We start from the raw sequence: 24,149 nt of genomic DNA, 5'->3' as shown, positions 1-24,149 counted from the left end.
AAAAGTTATGAAGCATTTTCCCGTTTCTAGGCAGAAGCGATGAAACAAAAAATTAAAGTATGCTTCTCTTCTCGATTCGAATGGTCCAATATTCGACCGGCTTTTGGGTGCGACGACATGCAGTATGTCATGCTCTTCCAAGCGTTTCTCGGAAGCCCGGAAAACGTTGCCAAGTTCTCGGGGCAAAGCGATGAGTAATGGTTCTGTTCCTGAACTGCAGACAACTTTAAGGCCGTGTTTGCTTTCGCAGTGCAATGGCGAATTCAATGTTAGTGGTTTTAAAATATTTCAATTTTAAAAGCAGATGATAAATGTCAGTTTGTTTCTACCGTGTTAATGTTCAAAACGGAAAAAACCAAGTAGGGCTATCAGGGAATTGAATTGATAAATGTCCTGAAGAGCACTCATCATATAAAATTCTCCCATTAGAATTATTTTGCGAATTATTCCATGAGTGATATTTGGCATCAAAGTCACCAAGACAATTTACTCAACTCAGTTTGAAGCAAATTAACTTGCTGCCCAGTGCATTTAAAAGCAAATAGGCAACTCAGAAAGTATAAATATCAAGGTTTCAAATGACGAAAAAAGTTGATGTTTTATAAAACTCTGAATGATGATTGCAACTCCTTCACATGCTCCATGCTTCACATGTCGATCATTACGATAAACACAAAAGTTTGGATCTCTTTTGAGCTTGGATTCAGGTTTCGAAGAAGTTGCTGTAAAAACTGATATATGTATGTTACTGACTGTTAGAATATTAAACAAAAAAAATTGGATTCCATAAAAAAAACGTTATCTGAAAAATGAGCATTGTTGGAAATCCTGCATGGAGTATTCCGGGAACGAAAAACACTACCGTTCATCTGCCTGGTACATGCCTCAACGATTCGTTTGCGAGAAAGGCAATCGCAAAAATTCGACTTATGGTTGCCCCCGCAATTTGTGCATACAAACTTATTGGAATCTTCCTTCACAGGACAAACATCCTTATCATGGAGAGAACCTCCGCAAATCATGCATTTAGCATCCTTGCGGTAATGCTTGGTACCATGACCGCACTTTTGATTCTGAAATTTTCCTTATGGTTTCTGAAAATGTTCCCATGTTAAACAAACATCGAACATAAATTTTGCTTGCTTAAACTTTAGTATTATTTAGATCACTTCTGTTGATATGAACTAAATAATATTCTTGAGAAAGCCCTTTCCGAAGAATGCCAGATTGGGTTCTCTTTTTAATAATGATTACTTGGACTGAGGAAAATCCAAGTAAATCATTTATTCCATTTTTGATCTCTTCAGGTGACTTATAGTTACTTGAAAGACCTTTCAAGATGACTTTGAACAAACGTCCAGTTTTGTCGTCATAAGCAAAAAAATTGTGCATCTTCTCTTCAAGATGTCTGAGAGTTTTCGGTAAAATGCGACAGTCTACTTTTTTTTCTTTTTTTTTTCTTTTTTTCAAAAGTTTATTAACATTTATTAACATATAAATTTTACACATAATTGAAATAACAAGCATTCAACTGGTTAATTACAGTGATTTGTAACCCCCAGTGAGCTTTAAGCTCTTTGAAGGGGGATTATTTTACACTGATGTGAAACATTGATGGCTTTATCTTAAGTATAGAGTTACATTAGATTTTAAGTACATTTTTAATTCTTTTTTAAATTTTGATGACGGTATATAATTTTTTAGCGTCTGAGGTAGTCTGTTGAACAAAACAGGTCCTAGGTAACCAAAACTTCGTTTTCCGTAGTTAGTCCGCACTCTTGGAATCGGTAGGTGATTGGCTCGCCGGGTTGAATGGCTGTGTGTTCTTCTTGAAAAACGCATGTTCGTGAGTAAATCTTGTCGATTTACTACACTGTACGTATGGATCATCAACTGTTGGTGGTATAGAGCACGAATCGGTAAAGTTTTTATTTTACTATCTGTAAAAAGAAGAGCAGACGAATACAACTGAGGAAGCTTATGTATCAATTTTAGACAGCGATTCTGTAGGACTTGGATCCGCTTTAGCCGTTCGTTACTAGCAGAGCCCCAAATTATTGCGAGATGCTGAAGGTGAGAGTGGAAGAATGCAAAATATAGTTTTTCTAGTGCTTTGAAAGGCAAGAAATCAGTTAGTTTTCGTATCAATCCACACATTCTTGAAAGTGTAATTGATAGCTGATCAATATGGTGTTGCTACGTTAAGGAAGAATCCATTATAAGTCCAAGGTACTTGAAACTATCAACATATGGCACTGTTTCATCGTCTATAGTCAGTCCTGTAGGGTTTGATATCATTTTGTGAGTTGATCTAAATACATAACATGAATTTGGTTTTTGAAATGTTTAATGAAAGCATGTTTGTCTGAAAATAGCTTTTGAGGGTACGCAAGTCTTCTTCAGCATCTGATTTAATCTCTGCTTGAGTTTTACCTTCATAAAAGATAGATGTATCATCCGCAAATAGTCTGACAACTCCTCTAAGGTTGATGTGGGGAAGGTCGTTCATGTATATTAAAAACAACAGTGGCCCCAAGTTGCTGCCCTGTGGTACACCGACTGGAATGCATTTTGAACTGCTGGATATTTGATTAACAACTACGAACTGCTTCCTTTCCGATAAATAGCTTCGAAGAAGATTATTTGCTTGACCACGTACACCGTAAGCAGCTAGCTTGGCTAGTAAAACTTCGTGGTCCAGAGTGTCGAAAGCCTTTTTAAGATCGATGAAAACAGCACCAACCATATTCCGTTTTTCAAACGATGCGTACAGAGAATCGACTAACTCACATAGCACATTTGACGTACTGGACCCAGACCTAAATCCATATTGCATATGATACAAAATATCGTGCCGATCAAAAAAATCATTTAAGCGGGAAGCCAATAGCTGCTCTATTATTTTGTTGAAAACTGACAATACTGCAATCGGACGATAGTTCTCGATATTTTTTCTGTCTCCTTTTTTAAACACTGGAACCACTCTGGCGATCTTCAAGGAATCAGGATAAACGCCTGTCTCAACAGAGTAATTAAACACATCACGTAGTAGTTGGGCAAAGAATAGATGGTGGCATTTTACTAAATCAGCTGGAAAGTCATCTGGGCCTCGTGCTTTTTTTTGAATTGAGATTGTTTATTAGGATTGTAACCTCTTGCGAACTGGCTGGTCTCAAAAAAAAATGATGCATTATTAACTTTGATAGAATTGAATTTAGTGATATCTCTGTCGGTATCAATTCTAGAAGCTAAATCGGATCCTATTGAGCAGAAATATTCATTGAATGCTGAACTACTTTCTTTGCTATTTGGAAGGAAACTTTGATTCCCCAAATTGAGTTCAAGATCTCCTGCTCAAATCCTTCAAATTCGGAGCATAGAGTGGATAGGCAGCACTCTTTGCTTCCTCACTTGAATCAAAGAGCCTGGACTGAAGGTGCTTCGATTTGATATTCACAAAATTTGTCTAAAGTATCGATTACTCATTTCGATGCAATTATCATCATTAGCAATTCCGGCGCATTCCGGAGAAACGTCCTCCCTTTCATTTATTGCCACGTTTAGTAAAAGTTTTAAAACCCACTTTTTTGGAAAAAGTTGTGAATTTGGAGATTCACCCTTCCTTTTGAGGTTGCAACCATGTTTAGTTAACCCTCTAATACCCAAATTTTTATTTTCGATCTAAATATCATTTTTAGTTATTTAAAATCGTTCTAAACACGTTTTGGGCAATGATTTATTTTTATTCGCAAATCTATGGATTTCAGTTTTTGATTTTTATAATTTTTATTTTTGAACATCCCTACCCTTTGTCATTTTTTCTTGAAGCCTCTTCTAGTTACTGATTTTTGGCAATAAAAAAAAAATCAAATTTTTAAGCTAATTTAAAATTATTAAATTTTTAATATTTTTCTGGAAATATTTTTATTTTCCGTGTACTTAACGGAAAAACAGGTTTAAAATTATTTGAATACCACCAAGCTCTTCTTTTGTGATAGGTTGCTCGTAGAAAAATATAAAAGGTACGATTTTTTATATCACACGTTAAATGAACCCCGGGTATTTGTAGGTTATATAAGAATACAATTTTTCAAACAATTTTCAAAAATACAAAAAAGTTTCAAAAGTCATAAAAAACTTTTCTTATATGCGTGTTATGAGTCAAGGTTTTAGCCAAAAATAAAATCATTTTGATTTCCGAGCTACGAAAAAATACACAAAATTCCAAAGTGTACCCCGTCTAAAGGCGGGGTTGGGTATTAGAGGGTTAATAAATGATAGAAGAAGCGGCCCTCTAAGAGGGTTTCTTTTCCAAGACGGTGTCCAAGAAGGATTACCATCGCTAGCACTAACGGGCCCAACGAAAAATCGAAGTCACGGTTCTAAACAAGGATTGTTAAAATAAATTTGTTTTAAAATTGGAATCCCCGGGATTTTTTTTTTTTTTGATCTTAATCAGTAGACTTAATAAAAATGATGATCTAAATTGTAAAAGGCCATTTAGTTTGGAGTGTTAAACTTTTTCCATAATCGTTAAGTTTCTTGTTTAAGTAAATATCCACATGATTGTTACATTTTTGGGGGCTTCACAACTTTTCATAATCTTCGTAGATATCGAAAAAACATCCGAACCTTGTAATCCACCATAACCTCACGTGAAAAGCAAACATAGACACAATCATGAAGAGCGCGCTTCACGTACGAACCAAGTTTGCAAACACGTTTATGACTATGTGCGCATACATTAATAACAAATTTCACGCCTAGGTACCTTGGCAATATTCAAACCATTTTCTTCTCCGACATCGGAAAGCACCTTCTCAGGCCACGCAAGTACAGATTCTCAAAGACGAGCGCGCAACGGTGTGTAGGCCCTTTGTAGGAGGGAGCGATGCCTTATGATTACATACATATATACGTTTATTAGGGCACTTTGGATAGCTTCTTGTGCAATCAGTCCGTCAGACAAGCAGCCAGGCAGGCAGGCAGTCAGTAACTTCTGCCGGAAAGTTTACTTCATGTGAGGGCGGTTGTATGGGTGTAGCCAGGGGAAGCTCATTTTGAATAATTCTTAGAGTTCAACTTAAAATCAGTCTTCTGCTGAAGATCTTACCATGACATCATTCGAAGGTTCTTTTCAACAGTCCGCAATGGATTTTTTTGTTGCTGTTTGGGATAAACCACTGTGATTAGTTTTCTTTGATATTTTGGGGTATAGGTGCTTGTCATTCTACTTCATTACTATTGAGAAATAATGAAGTAGTCGTTTTTTTACACAATTATCATTCTTTACCATTTTGCATAGAGCCTTCTCAGAAAAATATACCGCTATTTATACATTTTGGAGAAAACAGTTTGTCACCATTAAACTCTCAAAAGCGGTTCGGCCACTGATCTCGTTGAATGATACTGATTTTGACCATGCTCTAGCGTATCAAATTATTGGTTCTACTTATAAGGTTCAAAGTGGTGTTTTGCAACTGTGAACAGGTTTCATCGCATTTGACATTTAGATTCCCTGAAGCAGGAAGATTATTGAGGTCTGCTACTCAACTGATTTGGAATCATTACATCCTAGATATCAAAAAATAAGCACTTGAACTCGGAAAGAACTTGTATCATGACTTGAAACCAGCCTCAGATGCTGATTGAGTCATTTTTTTACTTCGACCTCCTCATCATCTAGGACAAATAGTTGGGTCTTAGTGGCTTGTTACTTTTTTATACTCTTCCGACCGTAACTTTTGAGTATTAAAAGGAACAGATATAACAAGAGAATAATATGGTAGATCTTACCCCGTAACGCAACTCGTTACGGGTAATACAGCGGGTGGAAATTGTGAGGAAACTGCCAAAACACTGTTATGAAAATTAATATTATGAAACTGATTTTTACCATAATATGTTAAGTTATCTTAAAATCAAAACAATCTAGGAATTATTCTAAGCATTTTTCCAGATATCCGATAAAGGATTAATTCATATAGGTAATCGTTAGGTATTTCTTCTAGGATTACTCAGTATTTTCCATCATATATTTTTCTTGAAATCATCTATGGATTTTTTCAATAACTATAATAATATTTTATTCCATAAATCGTTCCTGGGAGCAGCTCTTATTTCTCCAGAGAGATCAAATAATATCGCAAGATATTTTCCTGGCTCTACAAATTTCTACAGATGTTTATACTTGCTCCATTCAACAATTCCTATGCAATTTTTACACAAATTTCAAAAAGAATTTCAATTAAACCGTCCTTAATAATTCTTCTATAGAATGCTGGCAATTCTTTTTTTTTTCTTAAAAATTTGTACAAGGTCTTGTTTCTTGTATTGCATCATGACTTGTTTCAGTTATTCATGAGTTTGAGCTCATGCTTGATATTGACCACCCTTGGTTGCTACTCCAGTATCGCCAGATCAGCTGCGCTTACACAAGGAATCAACCAGATGATTGCGTGTGACTAACAGACACCCGTAATGTTAAAGTGCTGGTGATCTCCTATTTTTAGGCTACAATGGCACCTGCCACGTCAGAATGCTGACCAATGAGGAGAATGGGGAGGAACTGATGATGCATTTCAACCTGGTCCACAGTATATCGGATATACCTCAGAATCTATGCCAGTTTCGTGCGGAGAAGTATAAAGGAAAGGTTATTTGATGACAAAGAGGATTGCTTTTTGTTTAACAGACTGCTTATGTATCAGACTTAAGAAAAACCGTGCTATACTGATGGAGTATTGGAAGTGTAGGGAAATATTTTTTTGGCCCTCTCTGGTTCTAGCCTGGGAGGGAGAAACCAATACAAATAGTGAGCCGAGATTCCGCTGTCACGAACTGTCACTGTGAGCCCAGATCTCAAACATTGGACTAACATGAAAAAAGCGCGTAACTGATTAAAACACATTTTCTTCAAAAGTGATAAAAATCGAATGAAAATCAATTCATGCACATAATGCAAGTAATGTCACGTGAGCACCATTCAATCTGATTGAACATAAAGCATTGAAAACCGCATCGTTCTACTTTTTCCAATGAAAATGAATATTTAATGCATAGAAAACTGTGGCCCTTTTTTCGTGTTTGTCAGTAAAGATCGAAGGTGCACAACAAAAGGAAACTACCGATTTTCTCGAAGCCTGCCTGTTGTTGGCAAGCTGGAGTTATCTTGCAGCTCAAATTAACGTTGTCTTATATTTCGTGTGTAGTATCGGTGCCTCCCTCCCAGGTTCTAGCAATTGCTATGAACGAATAGTTGATATTTGATAGATAAAGAGTAGAAGTTAGAAGCAAATGAAAAATATAAACCACTCACTGATCGCGCTACGTTCGGTTCTCAAAGTTCTCAAACATCCAACCAGGGCTATTAAGTACCATGACCAACTTGCGACACTGACGAAACGTGTCTTCTTACTGTCACAAGTCGAAGCTATATTTCTTGTGCTCACTTCGTCACGTCGCAATGACGGAGCTCTCACGAGAGCAATTTAAATGTAGTTTTGCTATTAAAATTCCTATCTAATTTTGGAGAATTTCTGGAATTAAATGTGTTTGATATGTTAAATGGATATCCTTTCATGATTCCAGCGATATGAAAAACAATCATACTAGATAATGAACTAAAAATTATCAAGTTTACGATTCCGTCACAAGCCGTAGCAAAGAAAAAAGGAAAAAAAAACCTACAATTGTCTTGCCGTCCGATGACAGTGAGGGAAGCATCTATGTAAAAGTCGCACGACACTCTCTATTTACACTGACGCTTTCCTCCAGTCCTGCACCTAACACAAGAGTGTGGAAGAATGGCAGTCGAGAACTGTCAAAACGTATGGAAAGTAATTAAAAACGTAAATTACTTGCAATTAGCAATTAGGAAACTGGATAGAAAATGTAGTGTTTAGATATCAAGCACAATGTGAATATATTGCTATATGTGTTTAGTTCATCTTCCAAGGAGCTTTCTTTGCGCCACGTAACGACTCGCTTCGCTGTAATAAGGAAAGATGGAACGTAAAAATAATGTTCTATAAAATTTTTCCTCTTTGAAAAACATTTTTTTTCTATCGGAACAAAAATATCACATGTACACCAATTTAAAAGCACCCATCGATAAAATCGACTCACCTCCATCCTGTTCACAGGGAAAAATTGAGTCGAAGAAACCATATTTGCTTGCATTGTGCTGAGCATGTTGTTCCTCTCCTGATTTGGACGCTTAGTTAGGCGAAAGTAAAGTTTTCATGTTAGCGTTCGGAAACACTACAGAGATGGAGAGCAGAAGAGAGTTTGAAAGAGCGAGCTTTCACACGTGCACTTGAATGACTGGCACTGATCAGAGTGCGATTGTTCACGCTATCCCGCAATGGCGAGAAACAGCAAGAGAGAAAGCTTTGCGCAAAGAGATGATTGCGGCTATTGGTGACTAAATGAAAGTTTTGTGTAACACGGATGTGCATGAGAAGTGTTAAAAAATGAAATAAAAAAAAGTTTTTTCCAACGAATAAGTGTTGCATAGCATAAATTGTTACGCCATTGTAGGATTTAGCTACAAAACGGTTCCAACTCCATTTTTTTAACGCTTTTCGCCCACATCCGTGCTACACAAAACTCTTTTCTAAACTGATTTCAATCAGCCACCAATAGCCGCATTCATCTCATTGCGCAAAGCTTTCTTTCTTGCTGTTTCTCGCCCTTGCGGAATAGCGTATCAATTGCACTCTGCCAGTCATTCAAGTGCACGTGCAAAAGCTCGCTCTTTCAAACTCTCTTTTGCTCTCCATCTCTGTAGTGTTGCCAAACGCTGAATGTATTTGAAAACTTTACTACAACTACCATTGAAAAAGAGCCAACTATTGCCTGTTTATTTTCAGTTTTGAATATCGCCTTATTACACTCTCTGAATATGGTTCGATCGGCTTATTCGAATCAAAGTTCAAATGCTGAATTGATACGACTTGAACCTTTTTAAACACCTTTTCCAGAAATTAAATTTTCTTACTGGAATCAAAACAGAATGTACACCAAACCAGACATTTCGCTAACAACATCTGCAACCAGTGCTTTCGGCAAGGATTCCTCTGGAAATTACTTTAAGGATTTTCTAATAGCTTTAGTTGCTTTAAGGTTTTATCATAGTAGCTTTGGGCTGTTCATTAATTGCGTAAGATAATTTTGCCGGTTCTCAACCTTCCGTAAGAAATCTCCCTCCCCCAATAAAACCTTACGTAATTATTGGACGGCCTATTTCTTCAGGAATGATTATTGGGCTTCTTCAAGGATGTCTGCAGAATTCTTCAGACAATTGGAATTTGTTTAGGAAATTTTCTTTTGTTTTTTCCCATGTATTCCTTCTGTGTCCTTCCTCTGCCACATGAAAAATGTTCTCATAACAAATCCTCCAATATTTTCTCTTAATATAAATCTGTGGTTCAATAAGAGATTTCTCTAAGAATTTCATCTACAAATTTTTCCTAGAGTTATTTTAAGGGTTTTCTGAAGCAGTTCGTAAAGAAACTTCGGAAACATGGGAAATTTCAAGAACTAGATGTATTTTACCAGAAGTATCTGAAGTGTTATGTATTTATTTTCTTCCAACATAATTTTATTCAAAGAATTATTCATGTAACTGCTTTAAAAATATTTCTTTCTTAGAATTCCTGCATATATTAAAACATAAATTCTATCAAAGACGCATGAGAGAATAGTTCTGATATTTTTCAGTACAATGCATGCTAAGTAGGGTGCTCTTCTGAATTCAAATCACATTAAAAGGAAAACCTCAAATTTTGAGCCAAAAATATTAAGATTTAGAGGTGGCACAAGCTGCTTGAAGGTGAATTTTAAAGTTATGAAATATGACCTTCAGTGAATTTTCCAACCCATTTTAAAGCTCTTAGCATCATTCTCTTTAAAATTAAATTTGTGAAAAGTTTGTGGATTATCAAATATCTCATAAATTCAATACTAGTCTTAGTTAGATGTAGTTTGATTTAACAAAACAAAAGTAGTCTCATTTAACAAAAAAAAAAAGCGTTTTTGTTTGACCATAACTTTATGAATACTTATTCAATTCCAGATCTTTTCACATGCCTTTGAAGCTTATTTAGTTGTTCTTATATTGTGTATATCATGGAATTAACTAAAAAAAAAACGTTTGACTATGCTATTTAACAAAAACTACCCAAAAACATGATTTTAAATAAAAAAAATATCAAATTTCTTTGAATTATTGACTATTTTAGCCGCAAATTATATTTTTACTGTTTTACTGAAGTTAATAAAGCATCTTGTTATAGTTTTAAGTTAAAAAGGCATATATTTTTAAAAATTTCAATATGTATTTGTTGAAAAAAATATATGAAAAATTGCTTCCTAAACCTTTTTAAAGGTTTAACAAACGAGAAAAACCAGTTTCAGCTTAAGCATGACAAACAATTGAAATAACATATTTTACGTTAAAAATCATGTTTTCGGGCAGTTTGAGTGGAATAAGTATATCAAAACAATTTTTAAGTCAATTTGTTGTACCCACAATAAAGAACCTACTAAATTTGCTTTAAAATCATGTAAAAATACAAAGAATCGGTTAAGTTTTCATAAAGTTATGGTCAAACAAAAATGTTTTTTTTAGTAAAAAGAGGAAAGTTTTGGAGAAAACTACTTTCAACTAAGACTAGTTTTAATTTAAATTCAGAAGAGCACACGGATTTTTGGATTTGAGACTTTTCGTAAAATAAGCTGCATCCTTATGCTTAGAGCTTTATCTTTATAATTATCAAATTTCCAAACAAATTTCCAAAGATAATGTGCTCAGATTTTATAAATTTTTGCTAGGGATATTGTTACAAAAAATTCCTGGATGAACCCTTGGCGAATTTCTTTAAAGCATTTATTAAGAATGTTTAAAAATGTTAAAGAACCTCTAGAGAGGTATTTTGCGATTTGTTAGAAAAATGTTTGTAGGACCCATTGTATAAAATTTGTAGGAATATTTTTATTAACGCGCAATATACTGCTTAGAAGAACCACTAAAAAAACTGTTGGGATTTTTAAAAACATCCACAGAAATGCTTTCATATGTACCTCTGCAGGATCCTTGGTGATTTTTTGATTCCTAGTGTTCTGGATGGTGTGATTTAAAAAAAAATCCTAAAATGTATTTCACAAGTAGTTTTTAAAAAGTAGTATGAATTTATCTTTCAGAGAGTTCTGTTTAATCTTTCGACCTTGACGATTGCTCCTTGGCAGTGCGTCTAGAAAGCCCGAGCAGTCGTCAGTTGTTTTCCCTCTCGGGTCGTGCGCCTATTTTCTCTGAGTGCTTTTATATAGCCGAGCAAACGAGTTAAGCTGAATGTGATTGTTGCTGCTCAGTCAAGGATGACGGATCAATTGGTGAGCTCGTTTCATGCTACTATTTCTAATCTATAAAATATGTATGACTGCACATTTAATCGATACAACGGTAGGACGTAAATATGATTTTACAACAAACTATGAATGGTTCGTCACTGTGAGTGTCGACATAAACTCTAATTCATGAATTATTTATGTTTAACATTTTTTTTGTTTTCAAAACACCCCTTTCTTTTTATCTTTATTTGTGTAATTATAAAAAAAACTTTGAATGGTTCGACACTACAAGTGTAGACTTGCGAAAGGTTCACTTTATTCAACAAACTTTGGATGGCTCTGTAAGTATCGGCATAAGAATAAGAGTGTTCTATGTTGTTCCAGCCAATCGAGTTTTTGTTTCTTTTCAAATAAGTAAAACACATGCTTTCGTCCTGACAGCTGTAGGAATGTTACATTTAGATATTTGTTCAACAAACTTTGAATGGTTCGTCACCTCAAATGTCGGCATAATTTTCCTCTACATAGAAATTGTTCATATTAAATGAAAATATTATATTTTCATAAAAGCATATTTACATTTGACAAAAAACTATTTATCATGGTCTAATCACTTATCAAAGTGAATCCTTTGACCCAACGATCCTCCCCATTAACAAACATCCTTTCCAGTAACCTTTGTGGAGATGCAGAGGCAAACACGGTCTCCAAATAGCAAAGGTTACACACTAACATTCCTTCCCCCAATCCCACCTGACTGCAAGGACGTGGCCGGCGCCGTTATTGACCCTGTATAAATAGAGGCACTGAATTATGCACACTGAAGAAGATTATGGCCAATCCCAGCCGAACTTCTAGTTGATTCTTTGTGCATTTTCACTGACTTCGGTCAATCACGGAATTGCAACCATTGATATGTGTAGTCAGTCTAAGCTAAGCTAAGTAGTATGAATTTATCTTTCAGAGTTTTTCTCTAAGATATCAGATCTTATTGGAAGATTCTCTTAAAGAAATTTTGGAGAAGTCCTTAGATGTATTTCATTAAGAATCTGTAAAGAAATTCCAGAGATATCGAATGAGGAATCCTTGTTTGAATTCTGTTCTCCTGTTCTGTTTGTGTGGAGTCCCAGAAAAAAAAAATACAAGGATAATATGAAGAAATACTTGACGATATCTCAAGAAACTAAAATAAAATGAAAATTAAAAAAAAATCAAAATAAGACTCAATTTAGTCTAAAAAAAGCCGCTTTGAAAAAAAGTTTGAAATTCCCACAAGAACGAATCTCTGTAGGATTTGTGGTGATTTTTTTTTATCATTTTGTAAGTGGTGTTATTTCTAAAACATTTGAAAATATGCCACAATAAATTCTAAAAGAAAGTACTAAGTTATTTTTTACAGTTTTTTTTTCAAAAAAATATATCTTATATTAATATTCTATAAAAGAAGTTTTTAAGAAATCCTTAGAAGTATTTCATGAAGAATCTGTGAAGAAATTCCACATAAAAAGATCGTTGTTAAAATTATGGAACTTGTTTTGCGGTGTCCCAGAAGAAAATATAAAGAAAAAAATGTCATGACAATTTCCCAAGAAACAAGAAAAATTAAGAATAAATCTTTGAAATAATTTTTAACTGATCTTGAAATTAACGTTGGCAGTATCCCGGAAACAATCCGTAGATGAATTCTGTTTGTCATTCTTGTAGGAAATTAAGGGGAAATTTTCGAAGGAATCTATTAAGAAAATTAAAATTAAATCTAAAATTAAAACTTTTAGAAATATACAATCCGGTCGCATCAGTCGCTTATAGTGAACCCTAGACCATTACCCCGCCCATCATCCAACTCCTTGACATCTATGAGGACGTCGGTGAGTCACTGGCCTCTCTTCAAGTACGTGACCAGTAATGGAAATTGCTATGTCATTACATCTCTGACATCCGATTGGATAGCTATTTCATAAAATAGTAGTAAAATTCTTGAAGTAAAGTAAAAATCGAGATGCTTTCCCCATAATTTTTAAATTTCTGAGAAAAATTGTGTGATTTAACTCAAAATAGTTACGTTTTGAAAAAGCGTTGCGTGATATTCATAACGCAACTGATTTCAGTTGCGTAACGACCATTACTGTACTGCCTAATTCAGTGCAGGAAAGTAGGCTGTATCATGACAGATTGGCATGATGCAAAACAGCCTATTACGATGAGAAATTGCAAAAAGTAACTAACATGACAATTTTCAGTATGCAATCTACGAAATACTCCGTTATTACGTAAAGCAACGCAACAATAAAACTTTTTTTTAATAAAAAATTCTTATAGAAAAGTATTTGAATAAATTCAGGAAGAATTCTGTTGCATGCTCCTGTGGGGTGAGCGACGGAAGGGAATGACTTTCTCAACGCAAGTAACACGACACATTTCCTTCCCATCCCCAAATAGACCTGCATTCAAACGCAGCCGGCACCGTTATTGTTTGTTATAATAATACACGCTTAAACGGAGTCACACAAAATTGATTACCATTTGCACTAAATTTAGCTGCACCACACAAGGGTCGATTTTTTTAACAAAGATAATTTCCGATCAAGCAAACCATTAACGACCATTCCTCTAGGGTAGTTCAAAATTTAAAAAATAATTGAAAATCCAATCTCTCATATGCTCTCAACTGTCTTTACCATAAAAATAGCGTTCTGTGAAATTTTCAGCTTTCTTGGTGGTGATTTAAAGGTGGCCCAAAGACAATGTAGGTTTACATGGAAATTACTATGGAGAAATTTTGAAAAATGTTCCAAACACATTAGTATTGAAATGTAATAGAAAACTTATCATCCCATAGTGAGAACTCATTCTTCAAACCTTAATGAAGAATGTTGCTAAAGAAACAAATCCCTTTTGAGCTTATTTTATTTGGGATTTTTGTAGATGGTTTCAGGGCTGTAATCCCTTATGAAGCGGAATAATAACAAACAAACTCATGAATACCTCCCCGATCAGAACCACGTAACAAGATTATAACACATTCCTATCAGCAGCAGTTAAAAATAACAGAAATTGGTATAATTTTGTTATCAAGATGACTTTGTTCTCATCTTGTTACATTTTTTGTAACACATTTATAACAACATTTGTTATATTTTTGACATCGCATTTATAAGTTTGTTGCAAATGACATCCGATGTCATAAACAGTAACATAGTTTGCAATATTTTGTTATTTTGTAACATCCTTGCAACACATTCTGTAATAATTTTGTTATTATTATAACAGGGTTTGTTATATTTTAGTTTAGTATGGTGCAAATTTTGTTAGAATTTTTGTTATTTTAACTACTAACGGTACATGTTTTATAACAACTGGTGATATAAAAAAATCATATCACGGGAACACATTCTGTTATAATCTTGTTTCTTCCTTCTGGTCGGGTCTTCTTCTGTCCGTCGGACTCATTTGCTCTCTTCAGCAAGTTTCTTTATTATGATTTGAAGAATTAGTTTTCACTATGGGATGATCTGTTTGTACTTACATTCAAGTAATAACGTGTTCGGAACATTTCTCAAAATTTCTCCATAGTTATTTCCATATAAACCTACATTGTCTTTGGGCCACCTTTAAACCACCACCTAGAAAGCTAAAAGTTTCACTAGTTTCACAGAACACTATTTTTATGGTAAGGATAGATATGGGAGATTGGATTTTCAATCATTTCTAAATTTTGAACTGCCCTAATATTCCACCTTTGTCTTTTCGACATTTTGTTTTACGGCCTTTTGTCTCCAAACTTGCAGAGGTTATGTGTCGTTCTGATAAAAAAATCCGGGCAGCATTAAATTCCGGACACTCCAAGTTTTATGGGAAACCTTTCACATGAAACGTTTCAATCTTCAATTGTTTAGACAAGCCTCGAGAGTGATAACTTTTGAACGGTTAATATTGAAACATTTCATGTGAAATGCTTCCCATAAGAATAATAATATGAATTAATATGGTGTATAACGATCGTCTTTCCGTTAAATTTGCGAATAAACTTTACATGTCCCTCTTGACGAAAATCCTGGCTACTTCCACGGCCAGTAAGATTGGGGCTTAACGTGATCACAGCTGGAAAAGCGTAGGGCGGCGGCAGAGTGGAATGTCTTTAATTGTGATAAACTTTTGCACGAGCCCTGACGGATCCCAAGGTGGGAGGCGAAAGTTCCGCGTACAAATTTTATGACACATCTGGCGGGACTTTGACAGGGGCAATTTAGCGCTGATTCCCAAGTTTCGGCGATATGTATATGTTTACAGGGGGCTTTTGGGGCAGAAATAATCAGAACTTTATTGCCGCGAGTGTGTCATTTTTGAAGCTCGTTAGGCAACAGCGGCAGTTAACGCGCAAGACGCCAAGCGATAATCAAGAAGTTTTAGTTTCGGGCGGTTGATTGTGCGGTAGAACGAAATTAGGTGCACCCGAGAAATGAGGCAATTTGAAACTCATAACCGTTGGAATAAACGCGTTTATATTTCACCGGAATAATCAGTCTTAATCACCGTGGGAAGAATCTTAGTGGCATTTCGTCCTGCGGCTTGAGGATCATTTCGGCCTTAAGAGGTGGTTCGTAGTTTGGACGAATGAGCTCGATGCGGCAAAGTCGAATGACTTTCGAAATTGTCGATTTGATTTCATATTGAGCGAACTTTTGGCCAATGCAATTGCGACCTCCGGCACTGAAGGGAACGTATGCGTAGGGATGCTGCTTTTCAACTCCACGTTCAACTTCGAATCGTTCGGGAATGAACTCTTCCGGATCCGGGAAATACTTTGGATTATGATGCATATTGAAGATTCCAACAGTGATGTTGGTGCCAGTCGGAATGGTACATCCAGAAAGTTCAACTTCTTTTATTGTGCTGCGCGAAATGTACGGTACCGGAGGGAACATGCGAAGTGACTCTTTGATGACCAAATCGAGGTATTTGAGGTCGTTCAATGCGCTGAAATAAAAGTTATTGAGTTATTGGAAGGATTCTGCATCAAAATCTCTTTAAAACGAACCTAAGGGTTATTGGTGTATCGATTGAATCTCCGAGTATGCTTACAGCTTCTTCATAGACCTTCTGTTGGACGTCTGGGTACTTTGCCATTGCATAAAGTAGGAAAGTGATGGCAGACGCTGTTGTATCGTGTCCCTAATGAATGAATACATTTAAATGAGTTCTAAGTACTAGATTCTACTCTTTTCCTATATCTCACCGCAAACATAAAAGTGTCCACTTCTTCTCGTACTTCTTCATTAGTCAATGGTCGTCCATCAATTTCTGTTTGCAGTAGAATATCCAAAAGAGCCATCTTTTTCTTCAATCCAGTAGAATCATTGCAATCCTCCGATTTCCCTTCATTCTTATCGAAAACATTCAAAGTGCTTCTACGTTTCTCAATAATGGACAATGTGAACTCACGAATTGTCTCCAAACACTTTTTATACGTCCCGTATTTGCTGCTCAACTTGAACATGAACTCCGTATTGTACACATTGTTGAACATCCTCCAAAACACGATCTCGGAAATGTCTTCCACAGCCATCGTATAACCGGACTCATCTGACTGTGCATTGGACTCTGTCCCCATAGCCGTTTCAACGATTACATCCAGAGTGCATAACTTCACCAGCGGAAAGATCCATACCTCCTTCCCCGAATAACTCAAAAACTTCCGAGCCAGTATCGTACTCTTCACATCGAACACCTGCACGAAGTTGTCCAAGATTTTGAAATGGAAGGCCGGTGTCAGTGCCTTCCGATGCGTGAACCACTTATTCCCGTTGCTTATCAGCAGCCCTGTTCCAAGCCACTCAAGTAGCATATCGTAGTCGTCGCTCTTGCAGTCGAACTCCGGCCCGGTCATGATACGCTCAATGTCCCCTGGGGACATGTAGAACAACCAGATGCCAGTCGCCACGTCCACCTTGAATACACTCCCGTATAGACGCTCAAGTTCTATCAGCATATGGAAGATGTTGGTGGAGGATTTTCCGATAAACTGGTGACAGTTTCCAATTACGGGTAGTCCGGGAGGACCCGGAATGGAGAGAAATGGACGATTTAGCCGACGACGCCATTGCCAGACATAAACGAATAGCACGAAAATTGCGGTAAATGCTATTATTGCGATCATTTTTACAGAGAGAAATTCCACGGAGGTGATGCTCGCCACTGAGCAGTTGTTTGCGGTGTACGGTTCGAATGTACAAACTCAAGCTTCATGTTATCAGTTTCGTTTGTTGATAATGGACGGTGGATTAAAAAAATACAAAAATATAGACGGATTTTGAAGCTGAATCCGCTAACACAGTGTGAGTAATGCAAAACTGAGTAATGAAGCACAATAAACATATAAAGCCAAAAAAATAGTGATACATATAATCAATATTTTGCAAAAAGCCATTTCAATAAGACCATCCAACTTCACAGATGAATTATGTATGCTATGTTCAAATTTTTGAGTATATTATATAAGCTTCACGAGCGCTTTCATAATGGAAGTTCCATAGTTAATAACCATGAGTTGCATGGCCTGAAATTGCTTAAAATGGCTTCAAATTGATTTTAATGGCCTAAAACTGCCGAAAATGGCTCAAAACGGATAAAATTATCAAACATAGCAGAAAAACGGCTTGAAACGCAATATAACAGTTATAAATTATTAAAAACGGCTTTGAACGGCTAGAAACATGGACGTGGCCAAGATTTAAATCAATAGAGGGCAAACGACATTCTGTTTTTTTTTTTTTTTTTTTTTTCATAAAACACAATCTCTGCCTTCTTTTCTTTACGAAACGTTAAATTATGGAAGACATCTACCCTCTTTTTGCTTTCAAAGTCAGCCAAGTGGAGTTCAAAACATGTCCTGGTTCAAATTGTTGAGCAATCAACGCCTCGGAAAATTCCAGATAGAAAAAAAAATTAGAAAATTGGATTGGTTAATTCTTATTGACCTTAAATTTCAGTCATGTCAGGTATTTAAACGGAATACAATGATTTCATACAGTTTATCCAAGCCTACGATTGATTTCACTAGCAGTTTACCCACTTGTTAATTAGTAAAAAAAAGGTATAAGTGACAAAAACCTTGTTTTGAGAAAATCTAATTTGAAGTTTTTTCAGCAACTTTCTATTTCATGCAAATTGTATGGGAGCCGAAAAAGCAAGCCAATGTTTTGCAAATTATGTTATTTTTTCTGTAGAATATTTTTGTATTCCTTACTCAATACTGACCAAAATCTCACATAAACACGTTTGCATTTGAGCCCCTCAATTTGCTCTGCATCAACAGATGCTTTGAATATTTTTGAATTCGTGCAGGAATTAAACCCGGAATTTTTCTAAGAATCGATTCCAGAATACTGCCAATGTATTTTCACAAATTGTCTAATATTTTTCAAGAATTTCTATCACTACTTCAGATTGAATTCTAAAACTATTTATTGCGGAAGAACCCTAGGATGTTCCTGAATTTTATATAACATTTTTCGGGCAACTTTTTCAGAATTTCTTAAGATGTGGAAGGAGAAATCTTGAAGTGATTTTGTAGATTAAATACTTAATCTCTGAAAGAATCCCAAAGAATTGCTTGGAGAAATTTGTGCATGAATTGCCATATGTTATTTTAATGCAATACTAATATTATAGAGTAATTTCTAGTTTAGATCAATCCAGGAACAAATTCTCAAAAAACGACAAGGGAAATATCTTAAATTAAAATTATCCGAGATATTCTGTGAGCTTTTTTTTTGAAGCTCGAAAGATATTTATGTGTGAATAAACCCTTCCTAAGGTAAAATACTACGAGATGTTTCTAGTGCAATTCCGAATTAAATTTAAAATAAAGACACGGACATAATCTTTTGCCATTTAGCTGCACAGACTGCAACTTAACACTAGACAAAGGCATAGCCAAGAAACTTTTCTGACGAAAAGTCTCAGTGGCTGAAGCGGGAATCGAACCCACACCCCATGAAACGATGCAATTGGATGTCTGACGACTCCACTACATCAATTTGTTTCGAGTTTCATTATAGATTTTTGGCAGATGTACAGCGGAATGTTGACAAAATCATTGAATGATTTCTCGTTATACCATTGCACAGCGGCCCAAGGCTAGCCAAAAGTAAAAAAAAATATGTTTACAAATCCTCCCGTTGATATTTTTTCTTGATTACTCAAGAATTGAATAGTAACTTTTCAAAGTTTCAGATCGATTGGTGTACATTGCAAATTTTCAAATCATGTAATTATAATTACCTTCTCTGGTTTCTCAAATTTTGCGGTGTTGTTCCTTTAAAACTGCTCAATCTCAATCAAATCCAGCTCAGACTTTATTCCATGTTTTGAAGGTGTTTTGAATTGTTTTTGAAATATTTAACATTTGATAATGTCAATAAGTGTATAGCATGGAACTTCATCCAAAATTTTGCATTTCTTCAAAACTGTTGTAAGTTATCTAGGAAACACTCTAAAATGATCATTCACACCTTATTGTGTCACAAATTTTGTATGATATTCGATGTGCTATGTCGTTGCTTGCGCATGTTTGCGCCAAGATATGATAATTAAATGTTCTGTTACAGAGCTTATCAGGCTTCCAAACTGCCTAACTTGATTACATCAACTCGTTTTTCGTCATTCAAACCTTTCGAATGAACTCAGAAATCATCAAAAGATTGCGCTTGATGTTTACTTTCAAATTAGTGTGCTAATAATTAAATTTTAGTAAAATGTGTAATTGCTATTGACACATGAACGAAACATACTTCTGTATGTAGTCCAATCTGCCAAATGTACCGGAAATGTCGAATTTTTATTTCAGCTATAATTTTGAGCAAAGCATGTTTTGTTAATGAACTAGGGTTTTTAAGCGATTTCAGCAAAATTTGTACTTTTGGCCAACTTTTGTATGGAGTGCGGCCACTGCGCATTGATGGGTTCCTAAAATCCTTCGTGAAACTCAAAGGCCAGGAATCAACATGGCGACGGCAAATTCTTTAATTGATTCCTGGAAAAATCTTGAACTTTTGAACTTAAAGATTAATCCAAAAAGTTTATCATGAAGCTGTTATATATAAATATGAAAGCTGAAAACAATCTTAAGAGAAATTTAAGCTATATACTAAACTTTGTATCAGAGAATTTATTTCTTTTTCGTTGGCCAGGGAGGCTTCACCCATGACTAAAAACGGTGTCAAATGGCTCAAAATGGCTTAAAACGACTTAAAATTGTTTAACACCACTCAAATCGGGCTTAATTGGTTCTTGCTTAAAATGGCTTAAAACAAAAAAGAGCGGATTTGAACTTATTATTATTATTATTATTAGCTTTATTAGGGTGATTTTCAGCCCGTGGCTGGTAAACAAATTATTAAAACAGTTCGAATTGGCTTAAAATTGCTTGAAAAGGCTTTAAAAGGCTTTCAAAGGCTTTAAATGACTTTTAATGGCTTCCAACGGCTTTTGATGAATTATAACGGCTTAAACCACATAAAAATGTCCTAAATGCTTCAAATTTAAATGGATAACTATGGCTTAAAAGGGGCCTTTAAACGGCTTAAAATGACTTAAAATGACAAAAAAATGGCATCGATTATATGGACCGCTACGAAGTCTGCCTTGGCGAGATCCACAAAACCTACCACCGTATAATGAGCGATGCCGGCTTCTAGGACTTGATTCACTGCAGTGACGGTGAAGTATCCAGCAATCTATTTTCGTTGCTAAACTGCTGAATGGAGAGATCGATGCACCTGCGCTTCTAACTCGTGTCAACTTCCGTACAATGGGCAGGCAATTGAGATCTTCAACTATGTTGACAACCAGATTTCACCACACTTCTTATGGCTGTTACGAACCACTGACCAAATGTTTGCGAACCATTTCATTAGTTGAAGAGCGATTTGACTTTGGAGAGACTTTAAGACTTTGCTTTAAAAGGAGGGTGACTAGTTCATGGATGCTACAATAACCATCAAATATGTTCTTATAGACAACTGTCCGATGAATTAATCAAATAAATGAATAAACAGGGAAGGTGTACCGGTATTCGCCATGTACCAGTTATTTGTCACCCCAGATTATATACCGTTTTACGACATATATGGTTGCAAATTGTTTAGTATTCGCTAAATTGATTTAAAATGATACGGAAACATTCTTGGAAACCGCAAAATTTTCTCAGAAAATATTTGGAAAAATTATTTTTCCTAAAATTTTTGCTCCTTTGCACCTATTTTTCACCACCTGTTCCTGATTCGCCACCCTCCATAAGAAATCAACGTAAGTGGCGAATTCAGGAACCGAAAATTAAAATTGGGGCGAATACTGGTGCAAGTGGTCCAGTATTCGCCACCACTATTTTTAATACAAAAACAAAGTTTCTGATTAGTTTTTATATTTTCCCTGCTGAGCATGGATTGAAAGCTTTCGTTTGATGTATTGACAGTAACCAAAGGTCGTTTGATTTATGTATAAACAATATTTTTCCTTAGGGTGGCCAAAACTGGTACACCTACCCTAAATAAATAAATAAATGACAAACGTCCATTATGCCTATCGTATTTATGCCCAACGTCGTGCACCCCCTATTTTAGCCGTAAAATAGCCCTTTCAAGCAAAATCCAATTATCCAACGAATAAGTGGGCTAGTGATTGATTGGGCGGCTTAAAATGTCCTAAAATGGCTTAAAACGGCCTGAAATGACTTCAGAAATTAGCTTCAAATGGCCTAAAATGTCTTTAAACGGTGTAAAACGGCTTTAAATGGCTTTAAAAGCGTGGCAATCGACCTTATACGATGTGATGTAAAATGGTGTAAAATGACTTCAAATGGTCTAATAAGGATCAAGATGGCTTTAAACGGTTTAAAATGGTCTAAAATGGCTTGTGATTGCTTTAGGTGTCTTAAAACGGCCAAAAATGGCTTTACATTGATTTGAATGGATTTTAAGCAAGGCTTAATATCTTCTTCTTCTTTCTGGCGTTACGTCCCCACTGGGACAGAGCCTGCTTCTCAGCTTAGTGTTCTTATGAGCACTTCCACAATTATTAACTGAGAGCTGACTGTGCCAATGACCATTTTTACATGTGTATATCGTGTGGCAGGTACGAAGATACTCTATGCCCTGGGAAGTTGAGAAAGCTTTCCAACCCCAAAAGATCCTCGACCGGTGGGATTCGAACCCACGACCCTCAGCTTGGTCTTGCTGAATAGCTGCGCCTTTACCGCTACGGCTATCTGGGCCCCTCAAGGCTTAACATATTAAGATATTATTTAACATATTGTCTTAAATTGTATTCAAATAGCTTAAAATGGCTTATGATAGCTGGAAATAGCTCAAAGTAGCTTAAAATGGCTTAAAATAGCATAAAATTGCTAAACAGGGCTTGACATGGCTTAAAACAGCTTAAAAGGACATAATATGGTTTTACACTACTTAAAATGGCTAAAACTGGCAAACAATGGTTAAAATGACTAAAAAATGTTTTAAAAGAAATTAAAAATGGCTAAATTGGCTTAAAATGGCTTGAAATGGATCGAAACTTCATATAATGGTTTAAAACTAACATGCTACCCTATATTAGCCGTTTTTCTTCTTGGCATAACGTTCCCACTGGGACAGAGCCTGCCATTTTTGCATTCGTATAACGTTTGACAGGTATGAAGAGACTCTATGCCCAGAGAAGTCAAGTAAATTACGAAAAGATCCTGGACCGATCGGGAATCGAACCCAGACACCTTCAGCATGGCTTTGTTTTGTAGCCGCGGACGCTAACCACTCAGGTAAGGAAGGCCCTTTTTTATATTAGCCGTGTAATAGCTATATAAGGCAACAAAAAGTGAATAATCGGGCTAGTTTTTAATTTTGCGGCTCAAAACGTCCTAAAAATTAAGAAATAAAACACTTAGTCAGATTGTCCCATAATGAAAAGTAACCGCAAGTTCCATTATAAATTTCTGCGGTGTGTAAGACAAAAATGAACCATTTTTTTTGTCACCTTTATAATTTTCATGGAAGGATATCGGTGTGAGAAGCAAATATAGAAGTTTCCTTCAGATTCAAACCTGTTTCTATCTTTTGGATTTTTTAATATGCGTATGGAAAACGAGTTTATAAACTTCTCAGTCTAGTATATAGATAGGACTAAGCTGTGATTCATGGCAGTTAAAGAAGCTTGAAAAAGTTTCAAAATGACCTAAAATCTTCAATCCGACCTGAAGTGGCTTAAAATGGCTTATAATGACCCAAACCTGCGTTTTATAATGGCTTAAAATCACTTAAATAGCGTTAAATGGCTTAACATGGCTAGTGGGTTTCGTGGCCGTGCGGTTAGTGTTACCAAGCATTTAGCCGCATCGAGTCAAGGAGTGTGGGTTCGATTCCGGCTTCAGTCCGGAAAACTTTTCGTCAGGAATGTATTTCGACTGTGCGACTGGGCGTTGCATGCTAGTCCGTTGACTAGTGTGGTGCTTCCTTCAAAGGACATAATCGTCCACTTGAAGCATTAACGTGTCGGTGTCTTTTTACAAAACGGCTTAAAATAGCTAACAATAGCTTAAAATTACTTAAAATGGCTTTAAACGGCTAAAAATGGCCTAAATGGCTTAAATGGTTCAAAATGACTTTAAATAACTTTTGATGGCTTAAATGACTTACATGGTTCAAAATAGTTTAAATAGACTTAAAATGGCTTGACACGGTTTAAATCGGCCTAATATACCGTCGATGGGGGTGACAATGGGTCTGGGGGGTGAGATTGGATCAAAA

General features: G+C 35.8%; 2 protein-coding genes across 3 annotated transcripts in view; both read right to left on the bottom strand.

The window, feature by feature from the left end:
• LOC5572937 overlaps window positions 1-24,149 on the bottom strand; it is a 535,760-nt gene that overhangs the window by 421,713 nt on the left and 89,898 nt on the right. The window lies entirely within an intron of this gene.
• LOC5572942 (cytochrome P450 4d2) lies at window positions 15,838-17,579 on the bottom strand. The gene is made up of 3 exons (XM_001660607.3): window positions 16,589-17,579; window positions 16,391-16,524; window positions 15,838-16,329 (listed from the first exon to the last, which is right to left on the bottom strand). The coding sequence occupies exons 1-3, from the start codon at window positions 17,507-17,509 to the stop codon at window positions 15,882-15,884; spliced, it is 1,503 nt and encodes a 500-aa protein (XP_001660657.2). The 5' UTR covers window positions 17,510-17,579; the 3' UTR covers window positions 15,838-15,881.

This window comes from Aedes aegypti, chromosome 2 (genome assembly GCF_002204515.2).
Source record: "Aedes aegypti strain LVP_AGWG chromosome 2, AaegL5.0 Primary Assembly, whole genome shotgun sequence".
In the NCBI taxonomy this organism is placed as follows: domain Eukaryota; kingdom Metazoa; phylum Arthropoda; class Insecta; order Diptera; family Culicidae; genus Aedes; species Aedes aegypti.
The sequence above is the reverse complement of the archived record's forward strand: the minus strand, read 5'-3'. Positions and strand labels throughout refer to the sequence as shown.

Bases quoted from the DNA above. Each gene is read 5' to 3' on its own strand.
- LOC5572942 (XM_001660607.3), bottom strand. From the start codon at position 17,509: ATGATCGCAATAATAGCATTTACCGCAATTTTCGTGCTATTCGTTTAT. The intron at 16,525-16,588 runs GTGAGATATAGG...TTCATTCATTAG, and splicing joins TGGACACTTTTATGTTTGCG to GGACACGATACAACAGCGTC. The intron at 16,330-16,390 runs GTTCGTTTTAAA...CTTTTATTTCAG, and splicing joins GATACACCAATAACCCTTAG to CGCATTGAACGACCTCAAAT.